At 34.6% G+C, this 20,047-nt stretch overlaps 3 protein-coding genes across 3 annotated transcripts; 2 read left to right on the plus strand and 1 right to left on the minus strand.

Moving 5' to 3' along the window:
• Nucleotides 1-486: 486 nt before the first annotated feature.
• On the minus strand, nt 487-801 carry LOTGIDRAFT_89332 (hypothetical protein; the record flags this gene model as incomplete). The annotated part of the gene is made up of 1 exon (XM_009050524.1): nt 487-801. A coding segment is annotated over one exon (315 nt), but the record flags the coding sequence as incomplete, so codon positions are not given.
• An 8,669-nt stretch (nt 802-9,470) lies between these two features.
• Nucleotides 9,471-10,312, plus strand: LOTGIDRAFT_79964 (hypothetical protein; the record flags this gene model as incomplete). The annotated part of the gene is made up of 3 exons (XM_009050525.1): nt 9,471-9,499; nt 9,786-9,948; nt 10,232-10,312. Coding segments are annotated over 3 exons (273 nt in total), but the record flags the coding sequence as incomplete, so codon positions are not given.
• A 6,280-nt stretch (nt 10,313-16,592) lies between these two features.
• Nucleotides 16,593-16,919, plus strand: LOTGIDRAFT_112084 (hypothetical protein; the record flags this gene model as incomplete). The annotated part of the gene is made up of 1 exon (XM_009050526.1): nt 16,593-16,919. The coding sequence occupies one exon, from the start codon at nt 16,593-16,595 to the stop codon at nt 16,917-16,919; it is 327 nt and encodes a 108-aa protein (XP_009048774.1).
• Between the last annotated feature and the right edge of the window lie 3,128 nt (nt 16,920-20,047).

The following is a 20,047-nucleotide window of genomic DNA, read 5'->3' on the forward strand; positions in this document are numbered from 1 at the left end:
ATTCCAATACGGAGCCATTGGATTTGTCATTTGTTGTTGCTGCGAAGTGACGTTGCAAGATGGTGGTTCTCGTGCTTCCGGGGATGATTCGGCACTTCTTGATTCTCCTCTACAGCTTCCGGTTTCCAAGGGTGAAATTGGCGATATCGGGCCACTGTAAGATCTGCTGTAGGGTGAATTTTCATCAGATGATTTCGAGCCGTAGCCTTCTGATCCGGATGGACTGTGGTTGAAGCTTTGCGGTGGGTTGATAAATGGATTCCAAATTGGTCCACCGGGTTCAGGCATGGGCTGTCTGGGAATGTTGGGTTCTGGGGACGAACCACTAGATGGTGGGGATGTTGTGGGTGCGGAGTGGGACATTGGCATGTGCCAGTTACCATGGTGACCCATGTTTGTTATTGGTGCCACGAGTCCACTGTGTCCAGGGTAACCACCAAAACCATTTGGCAGAACAACAGCATTAGGACTGGATTCACTTATCTTCTGCTTCTTCTTGTTGCCATCTTTGAATCTGTATCGTCTGCGCAGAAAGCTTCCATGATCGAACATATCTTCATATTCGGGGTCAATCGCCCATTGATGACCTTTCATGCCAGGTTTTCGATCGAGCTTCATGAAGCAGTCATTCAGTGCCAGATTATGTCGAATGGAACCTCTCCAGCCTTTGGAATTTGGGTGATCTCGGTAATAAGGGAATCTATCGGTGATGAAACTGTAAATTTCGTGAAGGGTGAGCTTCCTTTCTGGAGAATTGGCGATTGCCATGCTAATCAGAGCGATGTAGCTGTATGGCGGTTTACCCTTTGGGATTGGTCTTTTGCGTTTTCTGGATCCTTTGGACACAGTTTCAGTTTCTTCATTGTCCTCTGCTTTCAGAAGTTCTGGTTCATTGCCACTGCTGTTTTCCAATGAATTTTCTCTATGTTCGTCTCCTTCACTGCTAATACTGACAATAGACTGCTCGGCACTGAGAACGCCATCTTGGGATTTCTCTTCGTCAATCACTAAGGATCGTTGCGTCTCATCTAAAGCGTCATATCCGGTTTGATTAGAATTGCTGTAGTTCTGATAACGATATTCCAAACTGGATGGCGAAATGTTCTGAAAACTTTGAGAAGTTTGTACATACGACATGTTTCCATATGAATTAGTTTCTGGTGGAAAATAACTGGAATATCCATTATAATTATCCAAGCGAGCCGCCATGTTGTCAATTTTGTCACTAGGGCAGTAGGTAAGAGGAAAGGTATTCACGTTTGTCATAGTTTCTAATTTCACATCCGTTTCTTCCCTTTTAGAATATCCAGAGTCTTCCAAATTTGTGCGATCACCAAGAACGGTAGAACTGGTCTGCATTATGAAAAGTTCTGTATGTTTTTATATAAATTGCTGTGTCATCCCAGAATAAGTTTTACTCCAAATTTTTGTTTCACTCCCAAGCGTTTGACCTCATCAACTCCCAAACTGTCGCATCAATCGTCAACTCAGATCACGTGATAGTTTCTAGATCGTGCAATGCACGTGGAGTAAAATGATATCAATGAAGACAAGCCGTCACTCTGTCCCTAATCAAACTACGGATAGTCACGTGACTATAGATTATCCTTTGGATTAGGGATTAATCCACGATTAAGAAAGTTTGTTTAACCAATCAGAAGCCAGTTTAATATTTCGAGGGAAATCGGACACTGTTTGAAAGTGAAGTCTCATATTTTCGAGCGATTTTAAAGTTTTTTTTTTACTTTAAATTTTTTAAAAGATATTAAGGCTAAGAATGACGTGGAAATTTTTTTAAATAAAATTCTCAATAAAGTTATTATTTTGTTATGAAATGTTTTTTGAAGAGTAAGATATGAAGCCTAAATGTTTGAAAAACGGAGAACTTGATTTTTCAATACTTCAGATATGAATTATTTTAACATTTTTTTCTCATAAACTACTATTCCATTGATTAGTAAATTATGCAAATATATGCACATAAATAATTCAGTCCCTGTTAAAGTACCATTATAAGTGTCGATCCATATTTTTCGTATGAAATACATTACCGTATTTTAAAATATAATTTTAAAGAAATAAAGACCCCGAAAAATTACTAAAATAACCATCAGTTGAAACCTATCTGTATCATCTTCAATGTCGATATTTAGAAATTTGTAAAACAGTTAATAATGTACCTTATTATATGATATATAGTGTTTGTTTTGGAAAGTTTGTATAAAATTTGTTGGAATGTAAAGACATCAAATCGTGAAACAACAAAATAAAGGTGTTGATCTGGGTCACTGGAACATCATCACCTATATTAATGTGATTATTACACTTCCTATGTTATTTTAGATATAGTTTATGCTTTAATAACCGATCAAATATTGTCTTAAATGAGCATGGAAATCATGCGCGGAATTTCTTCTGAAAAATATCCTATCCTAGTGTCTATATCCTAGCCTATAATCAGAGATAGACTTAAAACTATGAATGGAATTTGTGCTAAAATATACTGTGGGGCCTCTGTACCGATTCTTCAAAATCAGTTCTTCTTTATTACATTAAAAAAACCTGAATAATAATTTTCTTTAGTTTCCCTTAATTATAATTATTGATAAATAAAATCCAGATTCAGTTTGGATTTGGAAACTTTTTTGTGGTTTATCTAAGAATAATATGGTTTTAATTCGTGAAACAATTTCAGATCTCAACGAATCTAGGGGTTAAAGTTCGTATATGATGTTTGATTTTTAATCAGTTTGATTGCGAGGTGTGGAAATTGACACCTTTTATAAAATAATATTATCAGGTTTAGAAATAGGTTCCAGATTGTTAAAATATCAGATTTTGTCCAATTGATTGATTAAAAGATGTTCTAATTTTGAAAACACGTACTAAATTTTGATTTCATTTGTCCGGAACATAGCTCTATGGTCTGGAACCTACAAAGTATCGTACAAGTATGTTTTGGAAATTGAAATGAATGGGGTTCATGCAGGGTACAATGAGGGATATAGGTATCAGCCTGCTCTTTTTCGATTATCAAATGTCGAGGGATCTTTAACGTGCACAGCCTGTAGCACACGGGGCCTCGGTTTATTGTCCTATCCGAACGACTGGATGCTTTTTCCATTTTATTTGAAAATGATGGATGGAAAGTTTGAGATCATAATTGCCCGACTAATTTGGCCCTGTCGTTTCCCGAAAGTGATATATGGATAGGATATCAACATGTTTACCTAAACGTTTAACGTAACACGTAGAAAACCATCCGTATAACACGTTCGAAAAACGGACAGGTCGAGCTAGTATCATAAGAGTTCTGTTTGATAGATATCATCAAATCAATCATTGGGGTTAACAGAAGTGTGGCGGGTTCGAGACAGACGATCAGACTGGCTTCGGTAGTCGACAACCAATCTGGAAAGGCTACAGATATTGATAACAGAAGCTACAAAGAACAACAAGGCAATTATTGAACTAATTATGGATCTATATACAAACAGACTTCCTAGAAAACTTGTTTTTTGGTGTAATATTCAAATTTTGTATTATCATATTCTTGGACAATTGATTTCATCCCATTCTGTAAACTTTTCATGATTCTGAAATTTATTTTTGATATATATACAAGTCGGTTTTATAATGGCATAATATGAAATAAGAAAGGAACTCTATATTGCTTATATATGACGAATTTTTGCTTAAAAAACACCCCAATTCGATTGCAAAGTATCCCCTTTCCTTTACTCAATATGAGGCGAAAGCAAAAGACAAAAAATGGGAAGTAAAACTTCAGTTCAATGTCAAATTTAGGGATAATCTATGCATAATTCATGCTTAGGAGATTTTGTTAAGAAACCTTAAAAAGTTAAATTGTCAACTAAAACAACAATCTTAAGTTTATAAATTTACTCCCCAGGTAAAATATTCAAATTAATTACAGGTGTGAGAAAATGACACACGTCACACCGCGGGGGGTCTCTTGTTCCTTCATTCTTAGTTTTACTCTAGGATTTGAATATCGAGTAAGCCCTTTCTACTGTCACTGACGGATTAGGTACAGTTTCTTCTAATCTTATAATCTTTGGACACCAACCGAATGGCCTATAGCAAAGTGGGCAAGAGCGGGGGTGGTGTGGGGCGGGGTAGTGTCGTTGACGTTTTACCAATTGTATCTTGATGGGCCTTGAATGGTTTGATGAAGACGATAACGTAATTGTGGATATATCATTCAACAATGATTTCGAGCCAAATTTGAGGATGTAGAGTTTTTGGTAGGCATAGTTCTTAAACTGCAAATTTGCCGGAATAGATATTTCCAGTAGCACCGTTAAAGTTCGCGGAAGTGTATTATTATTGTTCAAGGGGAGAGGGTGGTTTACGAACATTAAAACATAATAAAATGGTTATGAGAGGGCATAATCTACCATTAAATTGGAGTAAAAAGGCGCCAAAGGCACCCATCCTACAAATTTTTATGAGTTTGAAAGTTTCGGCAAACAGTTTTATTAGTAATGATTATCGTAATCAGCCCATAAAAACACGTTTATTACCAAAAATCATTACGCTTTCGTTCTAAAAACTAAGTACACGATCCAGAAGCGACAAAATGTAATGATTTTATAATCCACCAATAAAAGTTAAGAAAGTTGTGGTCTGGGTCCAAATTATCGAAGGGACATAACTCATGTCTCTAACGACCTTCACCTTACGGTCAATACCCGCCATATTTGAAGAAAATGTTCGAATAAAGATGTAATTCGATGAATATTAATGATAAAAAGCCAAATCTCACAGAATGAACAAGGTTAGGAGTTTCTAATGACAACCATGCATACGACGAGCGTCAAAAATATTCTGCGCCAATTCGGCAACGAACTCTAAATTTAAATTCAAACCAGTTTGAGTTTCAATGTAAAGTCACGAGACAAGTCACAATAGTAACAATGTCAAAGAAACTAGACCATAACTCGGAATGGACTACAATTCTAGTATATAACTATTGCATATTTTTGATAAAAGCAGGCGAATTCATAGGTCACAGGACAGAATCTATTATCACCTTCTTCATTATAAAGTTGGTAATTAAATAAGCCTGAAAAATGTACTTCTAGTTCAGTATATTAAAATGTGGTTTTCTTTTCCAGAGTTTTTCAGACAGTCCTGTATCTGAGTTTGATCTGAACTCTACGCTAGAGAAGAATATTAGTCATGTGATTGATATACTGGAGAATGAAGATAATGAAACAGAGGGAGATGAAGATAGTGGGAAAGATCAGCCTATTTTAAAAGGTATTGTTTGAATGAACCATGTATCAACTTATCTCCCTTGTTTTTTACATGGAAAGATCAATGGCATTCAAAGAAAGAATAACATTATATAGTTACAGACTAAGGCACACATAAATTCCATGAAGGATTTTGGCTTGTGTAAATGTATCTTGTTCCTTCATGTATGTTGTCCATCTTTGCTTTAGATATATGCTTATATTTTTCAAGGATTAAAATGAGTCAAAATTTCACAGTTTTTAATCCTTTGATTTCACTATCAAAGCTTTAATTGAATCATATGAAAAACATATTTTTTTTTTCGATTGTAGGTGTACGAGCGTATGTTGAAGTAAGAACCAATAATGACAATAGAAGTGAAGCAGTTAGTGGGATGCTGAAATCTCATGGTGCCATTGTTGAGAAAACTTTTACCGACAACGTTACACATGTTATATTTAAAGATGGAAATAAACGAACTGTGGATAAAGCCAAGAAGAAAGGCATCCATCTTGTGTCTGTTTTATGGGTTGATAGGTAAATCTTTTTGTCATGTTTTTTGTGCCAGACAAAGAGCTGACCTTTGCGAAAGAACAAAATTTAAACTTAGGCCATTAAAGAGTTTTGTGGCGATATATAAAAATCTTTTATTTCAATGATAGTGAAACAATCAAATAAAATTTCCATTATAAAGAGCTCTACTATGAAGACCTCTCTCATTTAGGCTGTTTATTTTTCAGTTGTTTACGGAATGGAAGATGTGTCTCTGAAGAGATGTATCCTGCTATTTTACCTCAGAAAGAAAAATCTACCCCAATTTTCTTTAAAAAGAATAGATTAAAGGTAGAATTTCTTCCATAATTTATGAAATTGTGTGGTTTGCAATAGCTACGTCATAAAAAGCTTAGTTTAACTGAAATTGCAAGACCAACAGACGTCTGACTGAAAATTGGAATGGTGCAAATCGATGTTATCAGTAGCCTGATTCACATGAAAAGTTAAGGAAAACTTTCACAATCTATTCCATGCTCTTACAGAAAATGAAGTCAATGCAGCCGAATGATTTTGAACATGATGTAGCCAAGAGTTCAGAGAGATATGATAGGAAGAAGAAGAAAGAGGAAGAACGGCTTGGGTTATCAGGATGTTCTACACCAGTTGCCTCCCCTATTGTATTAGCCTACGACACAGTGCCTAGATCTCCGGTAAGTTAGGTCTTTAACAATATGATAGTAGCCATTTCATTTCTTTGAATTGATTTTTATGTTGTGATTAGTAAAATTAGAAGAAATCAAGAAAAAATCAAAAAGTCTATTTCAGAATAATCAGTAAATAAATTATATTTTGAAGTTATATCTGAGTTTATCTAATATTCTTTCTTTTTTCAGCCGTCCCCGTCTGACTGGAGATCACCAATACCCCTGATGATACCCAACACTCCACCTAGTATTAAAGATACAGTGAACAGATTACGTCAAGCTCGACTTAATCACAGTACGTTTCAATATTGCTATTTTAGATTATAATTTTCATATAACATTTAGATTTAGTGTATTAGTGAATTGCAACACCTAAAATGTCTGACTGCAAATTGATGCTATCATTATCCTCTGTGCACATAAAAGTTAAGAAAATTTCCTTACAATATCTTTAACAGTCTGTGTGTTTATTTTGTAGGTGCTGGTAGTGATGGCAGCGGAACAGACTCTCCTATGATTGGTGATCTATCAAATCTACCTCCTTTACATAGAAAGTTATTTGATGGTAAGTCACTTGTCATAGTATAATAAGATTAGTTAACAGAATGGGTTGAAAGCCAACATCTTACAGACTTACAGAAGTACTGGTCATGGAATTAGATTTGTTTCCCTTGTATTAAACACATACAAATAGTATGATTAGTAATGTGGCCTCTTTCATAATTCAAGCAGAAATCTGGAAAAGATCAATCAGGTTTAGCAAAGGTAGGAAGGATCTTTTGTGAACCTAATATGTTATCCTTATTTCTTTCTTTCTTTCTTTCTAATGTTGATATAATATATAATATATTGAAAGTTTTAGGAAAAGAAGAGATGCAGACACCAAATTTTAACCAATCAAAAGATGATCATGAAACTTCACATACCGATATAGTTCATGCTGTCAACAAATCACCACCCTTCCATTTTCCTGAAATCGATAATCCAGAGGTTGATTCTGTAGGTCTTAGGATATTGAAAAGTTTTGACAATGCCAAAAAAACTGAAAATGAAGAACCGGCCACTGTTTTGAAACGGAAATTATTTAATGTGCTTGACAAAAACTCTCCGAAACCATATTTATTGGAACCTTCAAGTTGTTCGGAAACTGTTCGTCCATCTTTGTTAGATTCGCCTGTATTCATAAATAGAGCTGCCTTGACCTCGAAGGTCAAAGGTCAAAAGAGGAAAGCAGACACAGATTCTGAGAATTCAGGGAAGGAAAAAAATTTGAAGAAAAAATCAAAAGACATTACAATGAAGGAAAAACCAGTAAAAAATATTTTTTCAGAGCATGTATTGGAAAGAGCGCCATCTGAAGGAAGTGCAAAAGTGAATGGTGCAGATGTGGAATCAAAGGGAGCCAACTCTGAAACAACTAGTCAATGCCGAAGTAGTAGACGCTCTTCAATTCTCAACAAATCACACGCTTCAAATTCTTCTATGAATCTATCAGAGACTGGACAATCTAGCAGACGTGTTTCCATAGCAACACCAGATCTGCCTCCACCTCAAGATAACTTGTTACGTCGCAGTTCACGGAGATCATCAGTGATTAGTCTAAAATCTATTTCGGAAACACCATCCCCTAATTTTAAACCAGAAATTGATTCCTCAAAAACTTCAAAACGTGGTCGAAAAAGTGTTGCTTCAAGGGAAACAACTCAAACAATAAGTGAAGAGGGAGGGACTGAAATTAATGGAACAGCCAGTGGAACAAGTGACTCTGCGATAGTCAGACATGGAAGAAAGAGTATGGTCTCTAAGTCGGGTGTTTCAACTCCAAGCTGTGACAAACCATCTCTAAATGGTACTGATGCTCCATGCAGTGGAAATTCGGAAAGTTCTGGTAAAAACGTGCGAAAGGGCAGAAAAAGTCTTGCTGTCAAGGAAACCACACCCTCTCCCATTGTTAATTCAATTTCTAATGGAACTGATACACAGACTCCATGCAAGCAAAGTCCTGATCAGTCTACCAAAAGTGTAAGAAAAGGCAGAAAAAGTCTAGCTTCTAAGGAAGCCACTCCATCCCCAGCCTTACATTCCCTAACAAATGGAACAGATTCTCCTTGTGGCCAAATTTCTGTGAATTCTACTAAAAGTGTAAAACAAGTTAGTGAACAAATTAAGCAGACTGGAACATCCAGACCTTCAAATGGTGATCAGAATTCCTTAAAAACTGTTGATGAAACAAACTCAGGGAAAAGTTCAACAAATCGTAGAAAATCCATGAGAATTTCTGCTGGGTCTAAATCTCGAGAAACCACTCCAGTGCAAACCCCAGAGTTGAATTCTAGTGCTCAAAATAACTGCTCAAATTTAGAAAACAGAATTTCAAAGACATCCCCAAAATCTGTAAAGGCGTCCAAATCAAATGACAAAACTGATCATAATTATGATCATCAAGACTCTTCTGTACTTGCTCATCAAGACTCTTCTAGACTTGGTCAACAAGATCCTTCTAAACTTGGTCAACAAGACTCCTCAAGACTTGAAATAAATCCTCATAATACTTCTTGTGCAGATATGCTTGATCATCCAGACATGTCCAGAGCAAATATGTCAGATTATCCAGACACTTCTAGAAATGAAACAACAGGATGTTTGGGTGCATCTATGTCTGCAGTATTCGGTGACATAACAATGCCGTCATTTAGTCACGCACCTTCCCGACGAAGTATTGACGAATTCAAACTCGTAAATCGAAAGAAAAGTTCGACTCGTGCTCAGATATTGACAAGTATTTCTGAAAGCAATCAAAACTCTCCTCCGAAAAAAACTAAAACCAGTAAAAATTCGCAAGTGCCAAAGAAAAGAACGAGTCGAAATTCTGAAAATCGTGGAAATGATATGTCTTACGAACTTGAAGAATCAGAAAAGCCAACTGGGTCAAAGGTAATGCTACGAAGAGCTAATTCGTTTTTAAAAGAGAAGAATGAAACAGACGGGAAGGGTAAAGTTACTAGACCTTCTCTTGTGATGACCAGCATGCATACTCAGTAAGTACTGATTTAAATTCCTTATTCCATGATAGGTCAAATAAATTTTATATTAATTTACAGGTAGGATGTTGAGGCTCATCTGATAAAGGTATACTACTGATTGGAATGAACATAAAGTGTTGATTCTCAAAAATTGCCATTAGACTCGTAAGTACTGCCTCAAGTTTAACAGCTAGAGTTTTAACCAAGCAAGCTGGTCACATTAATTACAATGACTTGCTACAGGTCTTTTTGTCAATACAAGGGTATATTTGTCAGTAGACTTCAATGGCAATTTTTTCAGGGAACAGGAAACAGTATTATCAGTGATTAAAAAGTTAGGAGGATTTTTATTGGTGGATAATGTATCTGATACAACAACTCATGTAGTTTGTGGGGACGCCAGGAGAACTCTCAATCTAGTTAATGGTGTGGCTCGAGGATGCTGGATTCTTAAACAGGATTGGGTAGGTTTTAATGGTTTCTTTTTGGTCTTTGCCCCATGATTCTTTCAGGCCTGCACCTGTGTTCGGGTGTAATTTGTAGTCTTGTATCACAGAATTTGTAAATCCAGCGGTTTGATTGTGCGCTATTGAAAACAACTGATAAGACCGGTCATCAACAGAAAGACTATGAAATATATAGCTAGAATTGTTGAGGGCTCTGGTTGACTATATTTGCTACAACTGAACAAAATATTAAATCATCAGATGAAGTTCATGTTAATTTTAAGATAATTTCTATTCCCAGGTATTAAAGTCACGAGATGAAGGTAGCTGGTTGGAAGAAGAAGATTATGAATTCTCTGATGTTTATCCTCAAGTTAAGGTGGGTTATCCTCTTCAGTCTTTACACAGTTCCTTATACCTTACTATTGCTGTATGTATTTCTAAATTGTTGAGTAATTGATAGCTTTAATGGTATCTTTTACACTAACCTAACTGTTATTCTGCAGTCTTTTCTGAAAATATAGATGGTGCATCCTGTCGATAATGAATACAACTTCAAGCATGGGCGGACATATTAATTTTTGGCCTGACGTCTTTCTGTTGTTTTTTTTAAAAATATGCTTGTTTAAAGCAAGATTCCTGAAAGGGAGACTATAAAGAAAAAGGTTGAAAATCCCTGATTTAATGATGTTTTAATGATACACTAACTAAGCTGATGTTCTACCAATTATCACGATAGTTTTAGTCTCCCACTGAAATTGACAGTTTTAATAAAAAACAGTTATAATTTATTCTATACCTATTATAGATCAACAGAAAAGAAAGACAGACAGCAGGTCGACTTTACAATCAGTCAATATTTACTGGTGTAGGAACTTTTTTTATCTCAACTAAAAATTCTCCTCCTCGGTCAGCGTTAACATCTTTAATACGATTGTGTGGAGGGGAGGTAAGTCAGTCTCAGTTTCTTGTTATTATCATATCATGGCAGAGAACATGTCTGACTGTTATCAAGAGTTTAACAGATGAATTTAAGATATAAGCTCCAATCATATTAATTGATAAATAAATACATTTGATTTGTGTATTTAATGATTGTAGGTAACTGGATCAGCTAGTAGTTGTGATCTATTTATTGGTAGCCAGGCTAACATCAATAAAACCAGTATTAAACCTGTCTGGGTTTTAGGTATGTATGATCGTTTTGTCAAATTATGACCAGTAATTAAAGATGAACCAAAACCTGTTAGCAGATTTAATTCAGCAGTTTCTGTCTTGATACTGTATTCCATTATGTATGCTCTCTTTCTATATGTATCATTATAAACTAAACCAGACTTCACCACAATGACCTTTTTAAGACTCAATAGGTGAGGCTAGAGGCCACAGAATTGTCAAGGGGCATGCACATGTAATTTTTTGCCCTATGTAAATGGATCATTCGCCCTACCCCTCCCCCTACCCTCCTCCCATTGATACTTCACAGCTTCATATGTTTTTACATTCATGAAATAGAAACCTGTATATATAAATATATATATTTTCAGATTGTATTATGGAGCATAAACTTCTGGACTATAATAAACCTAAGTACATCCTCAATTTAAATCATACCACAAGAGAAAGTAGTCCTGAATTCTAAAAAAAGAAATTGTATATTGTTCGGATTTGATATAAAATATATATTCTTGTAATTTGAAGTTTTAGAAATTAGAATGATAAATTGCATGTTCTTTATTTTTTGAATGAATATTTCTATCTTGACTTGGTGTATGAACTTCTCCCGGAATTGTTCAAGCATGCTTATAATCGTAGACACTATTTCGATTAGTTGATGATTTATCTCTCTACCAATTAGATTCATAGAAATAAAATGTTACATCATAGAGGTCGCCAATTTTGTTAGCTTTACTCCTATTGGTCAATTTGAATAGCAAAGTAACGGTCTGGATGAGGTACACATTATTCTTTCCCTGCTTCACTGCAAGGTAAGAACGGGTGCGCATTATATTTGCAATTATATAGTATATATTATACTCTTATTGGTGATATTGAATAACGACGTCGGTATCTTAATGTGGGTTATTACTCAACAGTAAAAGAAATATTGACCTACTGGAAGAAATTTAAATGTCAAAACCTCGTATCATCATAGCGCCTAAGTGAATTTTTATGTTCTAATCTACAAAGCTATAAGAGTATAAGCTAGAAATGTGTAAACTAACAAAAGAAATTGGCGTATTATAAACACAATGAATTTTGTATCTAATTTTATGATTTATTATCCTTAATTGTATTTTTTTTTCTCTTGTAAGTAGTAAAATCTTACTTCAGATTCAGGTGTTTTCATTTTATTATTTTGTGGTAGAAGGGTCGTGTTAAAAAAAACCTTGATGAGGTCCGATCTGCTCGAATAATTTAGATAAAATGAATAAAGGTAGTAGAAAATATTCACCTGATACCACTTTTTATTATGAAATATTTACTCTCTTATGATTGATATACTTCCTCATATGAAAAGTTCATTAGCTGCTACGAATATTTCGTCAATATGTCGTTTGGATTTCGGGTTTTGTATTGCCGTTCGGATAGTAAGCACGATTATTTAATTACTATTAGTCTGTAGTTAAAGAAAAGTAGTTATCTCCCCTTCATTATTGTCTCTCATAAGATACGTCTTCATAATTATTAAGAATACATTGCCACCGTATGGTAATAATAATTAGTAATATTCTCCATGTGTCACACTCACACTAACACATGCTGTGTTAATATTACATGCTTCATAATAATAGTTCTCGTATCGAGAAAATAACAGACCATTCAGTCTGCAGTGAAGTCAACATTTTACTAAGCCTAAGCTTGTAAGCTTGCTTTTCGTTCCTAGTGGATGCAATAACCAGCTTATGGGTGATTCGGTATACATAAGGCTTAAACATTATGCTATTTTACGGAAATTTCCACTTCTTGCCATTTTAATCTTTTGTCGTCTCGATTTGACCCACTCTTACCTTCTTGACCTATATTACAAAGCGCTGACCTAGTTCTCTAGAACTGTGTGTTTACACAAAGCACGCGCGTCATGTGTTGTTGTCTGAACGTGTTATATTGACTGGTCTACAGGACAAACGGTTTAAGTTCACGCTTTTTACGATATTCTTGAAATGGTCTACTGCGTCAAGTATTTTAAGGTCGATATTTTCAACCTTATATACCTTTGACTTTCTCAGCTTTTTGAAAACCTTTGTTTAAGTCTTCAACTTAATGACAGTCGTTATTCAAGTACTAGATATTTCTTTTAAGCCTTTACCAGTCAACTAAGTGTCCTAGCGTTCGAATGGGGAATTAATCAGGGCCAAGGTCCTTATCTACTGGCCTAAACTGGAAAAGCAAAGTATATCTTAAAACTCTCAAATCAAATAGGTCATCATTTTTTATTTATATTTATGTTAATGATGATTTATCGATATCCAATTTGCCTCGCAGATCATTCATGAAATATTTCTCTATTAATCGATGTTTATTTATGCGTCCTTGTTTTCTGCACATGATCTGGCCAATAAAGGGGGGCATTTTCGAAGACAGCGGCGCCGCATTGGCCTTTTCGATATCCAACTGTCGTGGGATCTTTAACGTGCACAACTTGTAGCACACGGGACCTCGGTTTATTGTCCTCTCGGTACAACCAGATGCATTTCTTCATGTTAGATCCTTCAATCTGCAAACTAGGGGAAGCCGGTTGAAAAATCAGAGAATATTATCTTGAACTATGAATCCTGGACCTCCAGGTTAGCGAGTAAGCGTCTAACTCACTGAGCTACTGCGGCTCCCTAAAAAATCAGAGGATATTATGTGTACCAATGCCTGGATTGAAGCCTCGGCCGAAACCTCTCCCTGCCTCTTTAACGTAATCACTTATTACATAAATGAAATATTTGGCGGTCACGTGACGTACATCGTGTGAGATATTTTATGAGATATTTTATTCCCAATCTGCCTGTTACGGTTTGTTACCACAAAACTTTTCAAATATCTCGCCATGTAGAGTTCGACTGAGTGTAAACAATCTTACTCGTTAAGAGCTAGCAATTTCCGAGCCTTAGACCGTCACAGATTTTTGAAGTAAAAAAAAAAACATCAGACACAGCTCACATATGCAAAATATTCGAGAGATATAGTGATTATCTTATTTAGGCCCTACTTGAGAACCCACATACATATTCTCGGGTGGATATTAGGTCTATAATATACGCTAGCTAAACCACATCTTGAAATGACTTAAGCAAATGCCAGGCAATCGGTCATTTATTTCCAATTGTCCAAATGCATCATCGAATCTCTGTTCCTCGTGGATATTTCGTCAGCAAATCATGGCATAACCTGCCCGATTTTAAGACGATGGGTCATGACAAAGACATTTTACTACCCGACTAAGGCTCGAGTTGTTTTATGAATGGAAACCAAACCATTCATTTCTAAACCGACAACAAGGTCATCCCGGGTCACCAAATTAGACTACAGCTCCCTAGCTGTGTATGAGAAAAATTCTTTTCAATTTGAATTGAATAGAAGTTACTGTGGTGTTTAATAGAAATATTTCTGTAAAAAAAACACGTTATCCAGGCCTTTCTGAATTTATTATGAATGGTAATATTGGTCTAAGCAGAAAACCGACACCTATAAATATATATTCAAGTCATACATTAGGCGTAGGGGCCCCAAGTAGGAGTAACGGCGGGGGCAGAGAATATACCATCGAATATACCGGGAATTTCTGCATAGTAACTTTCTAAGTTTAAATACCACAATGTCACCATTTTTTTCAGGCCTGTGCAAGACAAGGGAGAATCCCAACCGTTTCACGTTCCCCGTTTGAAAGACTTGATTGTAAGCAAAATGCCAATGATATATTAACCACTGAAAATGATTAAAATTATAATAAGAATGAAGTTAAAAAGCCCCGGATCCGTTTTTTTTTTTTAAAAAAAGAAGATATTTTGATATAATTTATGTGAGAATGTATGATATAGGTTTCAAGTTGACATACAATTAACATAATAAAACCCGGATTATATAAACTACTAGTATGAGGATGGGGGGAAGCTTATTTGACGATACTCTAGTCCCTTTCCTGCTGGCTATTTTGCCAATACTTCTATACTTTTACTATAGCAAATGGGGACTTTGAATATGGTATGTCATTGTATCACGGATACGGGTTTGACATGGTCTAATTAACGGGGAGGTGTTTGAACACGATGATGGTATATTATATAAATTCTTGTTATACTATATTATGTAAATATGTTATGTAAATGTGATATTGAATACCTTTTATATTTCTAGCCTATAGGTATATAGGTATATATATAGTTAGCAGTGCTATATCGTTATACTAATATACATTATAATATCACCCCATATTACAATATCACGATATAGACTAATATATTCAACTTACTGGCTAAATACGACCTTTTCTGGTTGGATATTTTTGTATACACTTTATAATGTTTGGTAGATTATAATATTTCTTCTAGAAAATAGGTCTTGTCCGCAGGCCCGTAGCTTAGGGACTGGCCCTTGTAAAGAGAAATTTGCCCCCCCCCCCCCTTAAAAATTTAGATTATTAAATAAATAATTAATTAGATATTTGTTGAGTCACATAGTTTAGTCCGCCCCACCCCCTCTCGAGATCATGGTCTAGCTTCTAACCTGCTTATCCGTGAGATAAGCAGCTTTCAATGTAAAATTGTAACTTTAAGAATTATTCACATTGGTTAAACTAGAGTCAAGACCGGAGACAACCCAGCAGTCAAAGGAGCACCAGGTGTACAATATGACTGAGCCAGTTTCCCACCGTGATCGTTGTAGCCGAGCTCCATTCTTCTACTTTCACCCGAATTCTTTCAACAATAACCCTTTGAAGTATTAAGGTGCACTTTACATACAATGGTCACAAAATGACAAACTTGTTTAGTTTGAGAGATGAATTGGATATTAAGACATGCACCTTTTCACACGTGTCACAATTTTATTTTCAGTCCAATTAAAATTGACTTCTCCACCTATCTTCTTTGAAGAAAGAGAGTGGAAATTTCTATCACGTTGTCATAAATATGCTCAAGTTTGTTTTCAAGAAATTAAGTTGTTAACAGTCTGATGAGCACATTCAAAGATAGAATAAACGCAGCCACACCCGTTTCTGTTACATTGAAGTTAGTAAAGGACCCACATAAGAAGAACGCTCTGCAAAGAATGAAAGCTATTTGTATTAAATATCAATGGAAAGCCATTTCTAACCAGTATCAATTGAAAGCCATTTGCATTAAGTATCAATGGAAAGCCATTTCTAACCAGTATCAATCGAAAGCCATTTGTATTTCTTGTCAATGGAAAAACGATTTGTAATCAGTATCAATGGATAGCCATTTCTATCCAGTATCTATGGAAAATCATTTCTATTCAGTATCTATGGAAAATCATTTCTATCCAGTATCATCGGAAAACGATTTTGATCCAGTATCAATGGACGCCACTCCTATTCAGTATCAATGGAAAGCCATTTCTATCGAGTATCAATGGAAAGCCATTTCTATCGAGTATCTATGGAAAGCCATTTCTATCGAGTATCTATGGAAAGTCATTTCTATCGAGTATCTATGGAAAGCCATTTCTATCCAGTATCAATGGAAAGCCATTTCTATCAAGTATCTATGGAAGGCCATTTCTATCCAGTATCTATGGAAAGTCATTTCTATCCAGTATCTATGGAAAGCCATTACTATCCAGTATCTATGGAAAGCCATTACTATCCAGTATCTATGGAAAGTCATTTCTATCCAGTATCTATGGAAGCCCATTTCTATCCAGTGTCTATGGAAGCCCATTTCTATCCAGTATCTATGGAAAGTCATTTCTATCCAGTATCTATGGAAGCCCATTTTGCTATGTATCAATGGAAAGCCCTATCAACCCATTCATTCTAGGTATGATTTTGTAGGACAAATCCCATTGTATTCAGTATCAATGGAAAGCTATTTTGCTATGCATTTCAGAAAGCCATCTCAGCCTACTGCTTTGAGGTTCTCTAGGGTTTTGAAGTAAATAAAGACAGTACACAATTATTGTTTTGTAAATTTTACATTTTATTCCTATGAAGCATACAAGTTGAGTCAGTCATACACTCACATTTACAAAATATTAACAACAGAAAAAAATAATATTATTCACATAGTTACAGCTGTTACATGCCTTCAGATTACGAGTGAGTGGGCTGAATTGATTAAGAACTAACACATTTTGAAGGATATTGAAGTCGTGCTTTACGGTATTCTGATATATTTTTTTTTTTCTAGGTTTAAGCAAAATTCATGTATATGATAATCATATAATGTTCTGTAAAATTAGAAACATGATTTTGAATTTCTAATTTTACACTTTTTCTAAAAGACTGAGTAAATTTTTTTTTAAAGTGCTTGTTAATTTTTTTTTTTTTTTGGAGATACCAGAATAGCATAGAATAAGCTCAATAACCCTCAGAATCATGTAATTTCTATCAGTCAACCACTATAAAGGGGAGAAATATATACATACTAAATGTGTACTATAAATGATCTAATACTAGAGGTTTTACTAACAAGTATAAGATAGAATATTAATCAGTTAACTATAGGTGCTTTAAGAGATTATTTTCAAGATTTTCTGTGCCAGAATTTCAAAATTACAGAAAGCATTCAAATAACAGTGAAATGAGTTCAAATTTATGATAAGATAAATCTAATTGTCTCCAACTTCTTTAGAAAAATTTGATTCCTCTTGATATAACAATAAATAATTTTCCAAGTTCCAAGAACCAAAAATGATTGATGGAATTGTCTTGCTTGTAGAAATTTTTATTTGAAAACGGAGACACCCACAACTAGCTGATTACTATATTCCTATACCATGAGCACTACGTGAACACGATTCAAGATGACGGAGGACAATAGCCCTGTTGGTCATCTTTCGTCAGTTCCATTTTCTATTTTTTTTATTTTAATATTTTTGGCAATTTTTTTTTAATATTTTAAAAATAGGTGTACATTTTTAAGCTTCTTTCGATGTGAGATTACATGCAAAATATAAATAAAATATACAAAAACAAAAATAACTGGAAAAAATAAAACAGCACTTGTACAATAACAATTGTTACACATAAACAACATATTATTTGAATTATTTATTCATTATATTAATGTTAATTAAACTGGATTTCATCACCAACAAAATTTCACATTATTGAATTATCATTTCATTTTTATTCTGATGTTATATTATTTTATTTTTAATTTTGATATCATAATCATATCAATATTGTATCTGATGTTGTCTTGGTTTGCTACAAGATGGTGAAAATACGTTCGAGAACACCATATTATGTTACCCTTAACGCAATCCAAAATATCCGATCTTTTGATATTTGGATTATTAATGCCAATGATATAGTTGATGCTTAATAAAATAGGCAGTTTTGATAAGCCATCTTACTTTTGTAGCAAGTTGGATTGTCATCTGTTAGGAAATTGGGTGCAATAGGTTCGAATCCTTCTCAAAGTAGGTGTTTAAAGGAGTTAAATCTCAAACTTTACCACAACACATAAATAATGATAATAAAAGACAAATAAAAGTTGAATGAAATAATGTGGAAATCTCAACAATAAGTAACTAGATCAATCTTCAAATTGCATGTGCATCTCAGAATAACGTGCATATTGGATATTTTACAGCAAAAAATAAATTATTTTACACTTATTAACATAGCCTCATAAACAACCAAAATAATATTATAGCACTTTACCATGGAATAACATATTCAAATATCACACATGCACACACATGGATCCCACACATGCTTTAGATTCAAAGTAAAGCAAGCCACACATCATTTGTATTTACACAATGTACACTATATACAGTTCATGTTCTAGTAAGGTAAGGAAGGGGGTTGAGGAGTAGAAATTTAACATGGAGATAGGGGTGGCACAGGTAGCATATTTACATAGCTTTGTACAAAGGTAGAAATTCATGATATTGCATCAGAAAAAGTCATTAAAATTCCAATTAAGAATTGAACTCTTTTGCCATTGAATGGAATGTTGTAAAGCAAATAGAATTGAATTTGTTGGAATCGATTTCTATTGATGATTTCATTTTTTGTTGATTTTTTTGTCAAATTTTTATGCAATGTGATGGTATAATGCCAAAATATTTGAGCAATGAGAATTTTAAAAGGTCTCGGCCAACACAAGCTATTTTCAGAATACTGTGCAGGGCAATGTCTGTGATAATATCACGAGTAAACTGGTGACCACTTTGTTTGTTTGTTGATCAGTCATTTACAGTTCTGATTGATCTTGACCGGCAAACATTTCAGGAAATCTGAATAAAGTTTAAGCTCTGTATAGCAAATATAAGTACATAAAACTTATTGACAAAGGCATAATTATAACAACTCCTCCTAGGACCTTCACAAGCCATTTGGCAAAGTCTTCGTTCACTTTAGGCAAGTAGTCAATATAAAATAAGGTGGCAATGAAACAGAATTATAAAATGGTTGATGGTTGAAAATGAAAATTGAGCTCAGAGATTTTGAAACCAATATTCAGCTGTTTTTAGACATTCAGATCATAGCGAGTAAAAAAATACTGTACGCAAACAAAATATAACAGGCAACAGAAATATCAGGATAGTAACTTAATATAAACAAAAAACGCTGCCAAACTACGACCAAAGTTAATCTCACAATCAACGAACATGGGCTGTCATTAACCGTGCCTCTTTATCACACGAGGCCTCAAGTATTGTTCAAGGTTTCAAGCCAGATAACGCCTGGGTAGCGCTACGCATTGTCCGAAAATATAAGAAAATAAATAAAAACCTAACAATATTCAGGTATCAAAACTAAGTGCACAGAAACAAAAAAACTTAAATAATTTAACAATTATATATTATTTTTCTTATTATACACAACTTCCACTGGTATCTAACAATTTCATACACGCACCTACACGATCCCACACACATTCTATTTATACACTGTCTCTATTATCCACTCCACTGGCACATATATATCTTT

The sequence above is a fragment of the Lottia gigantea genome (genome assembly GCF_000327385.1).
Source record: "Lottia gigantea unplaced genomic scaffold LOTGIsca_15, whole genome shotgun sequence".
NCBI lineage: Eukaryota > Metazoa > Mollusca > Gastropoda > Lottiidae > Lottia > Lottia gigantea.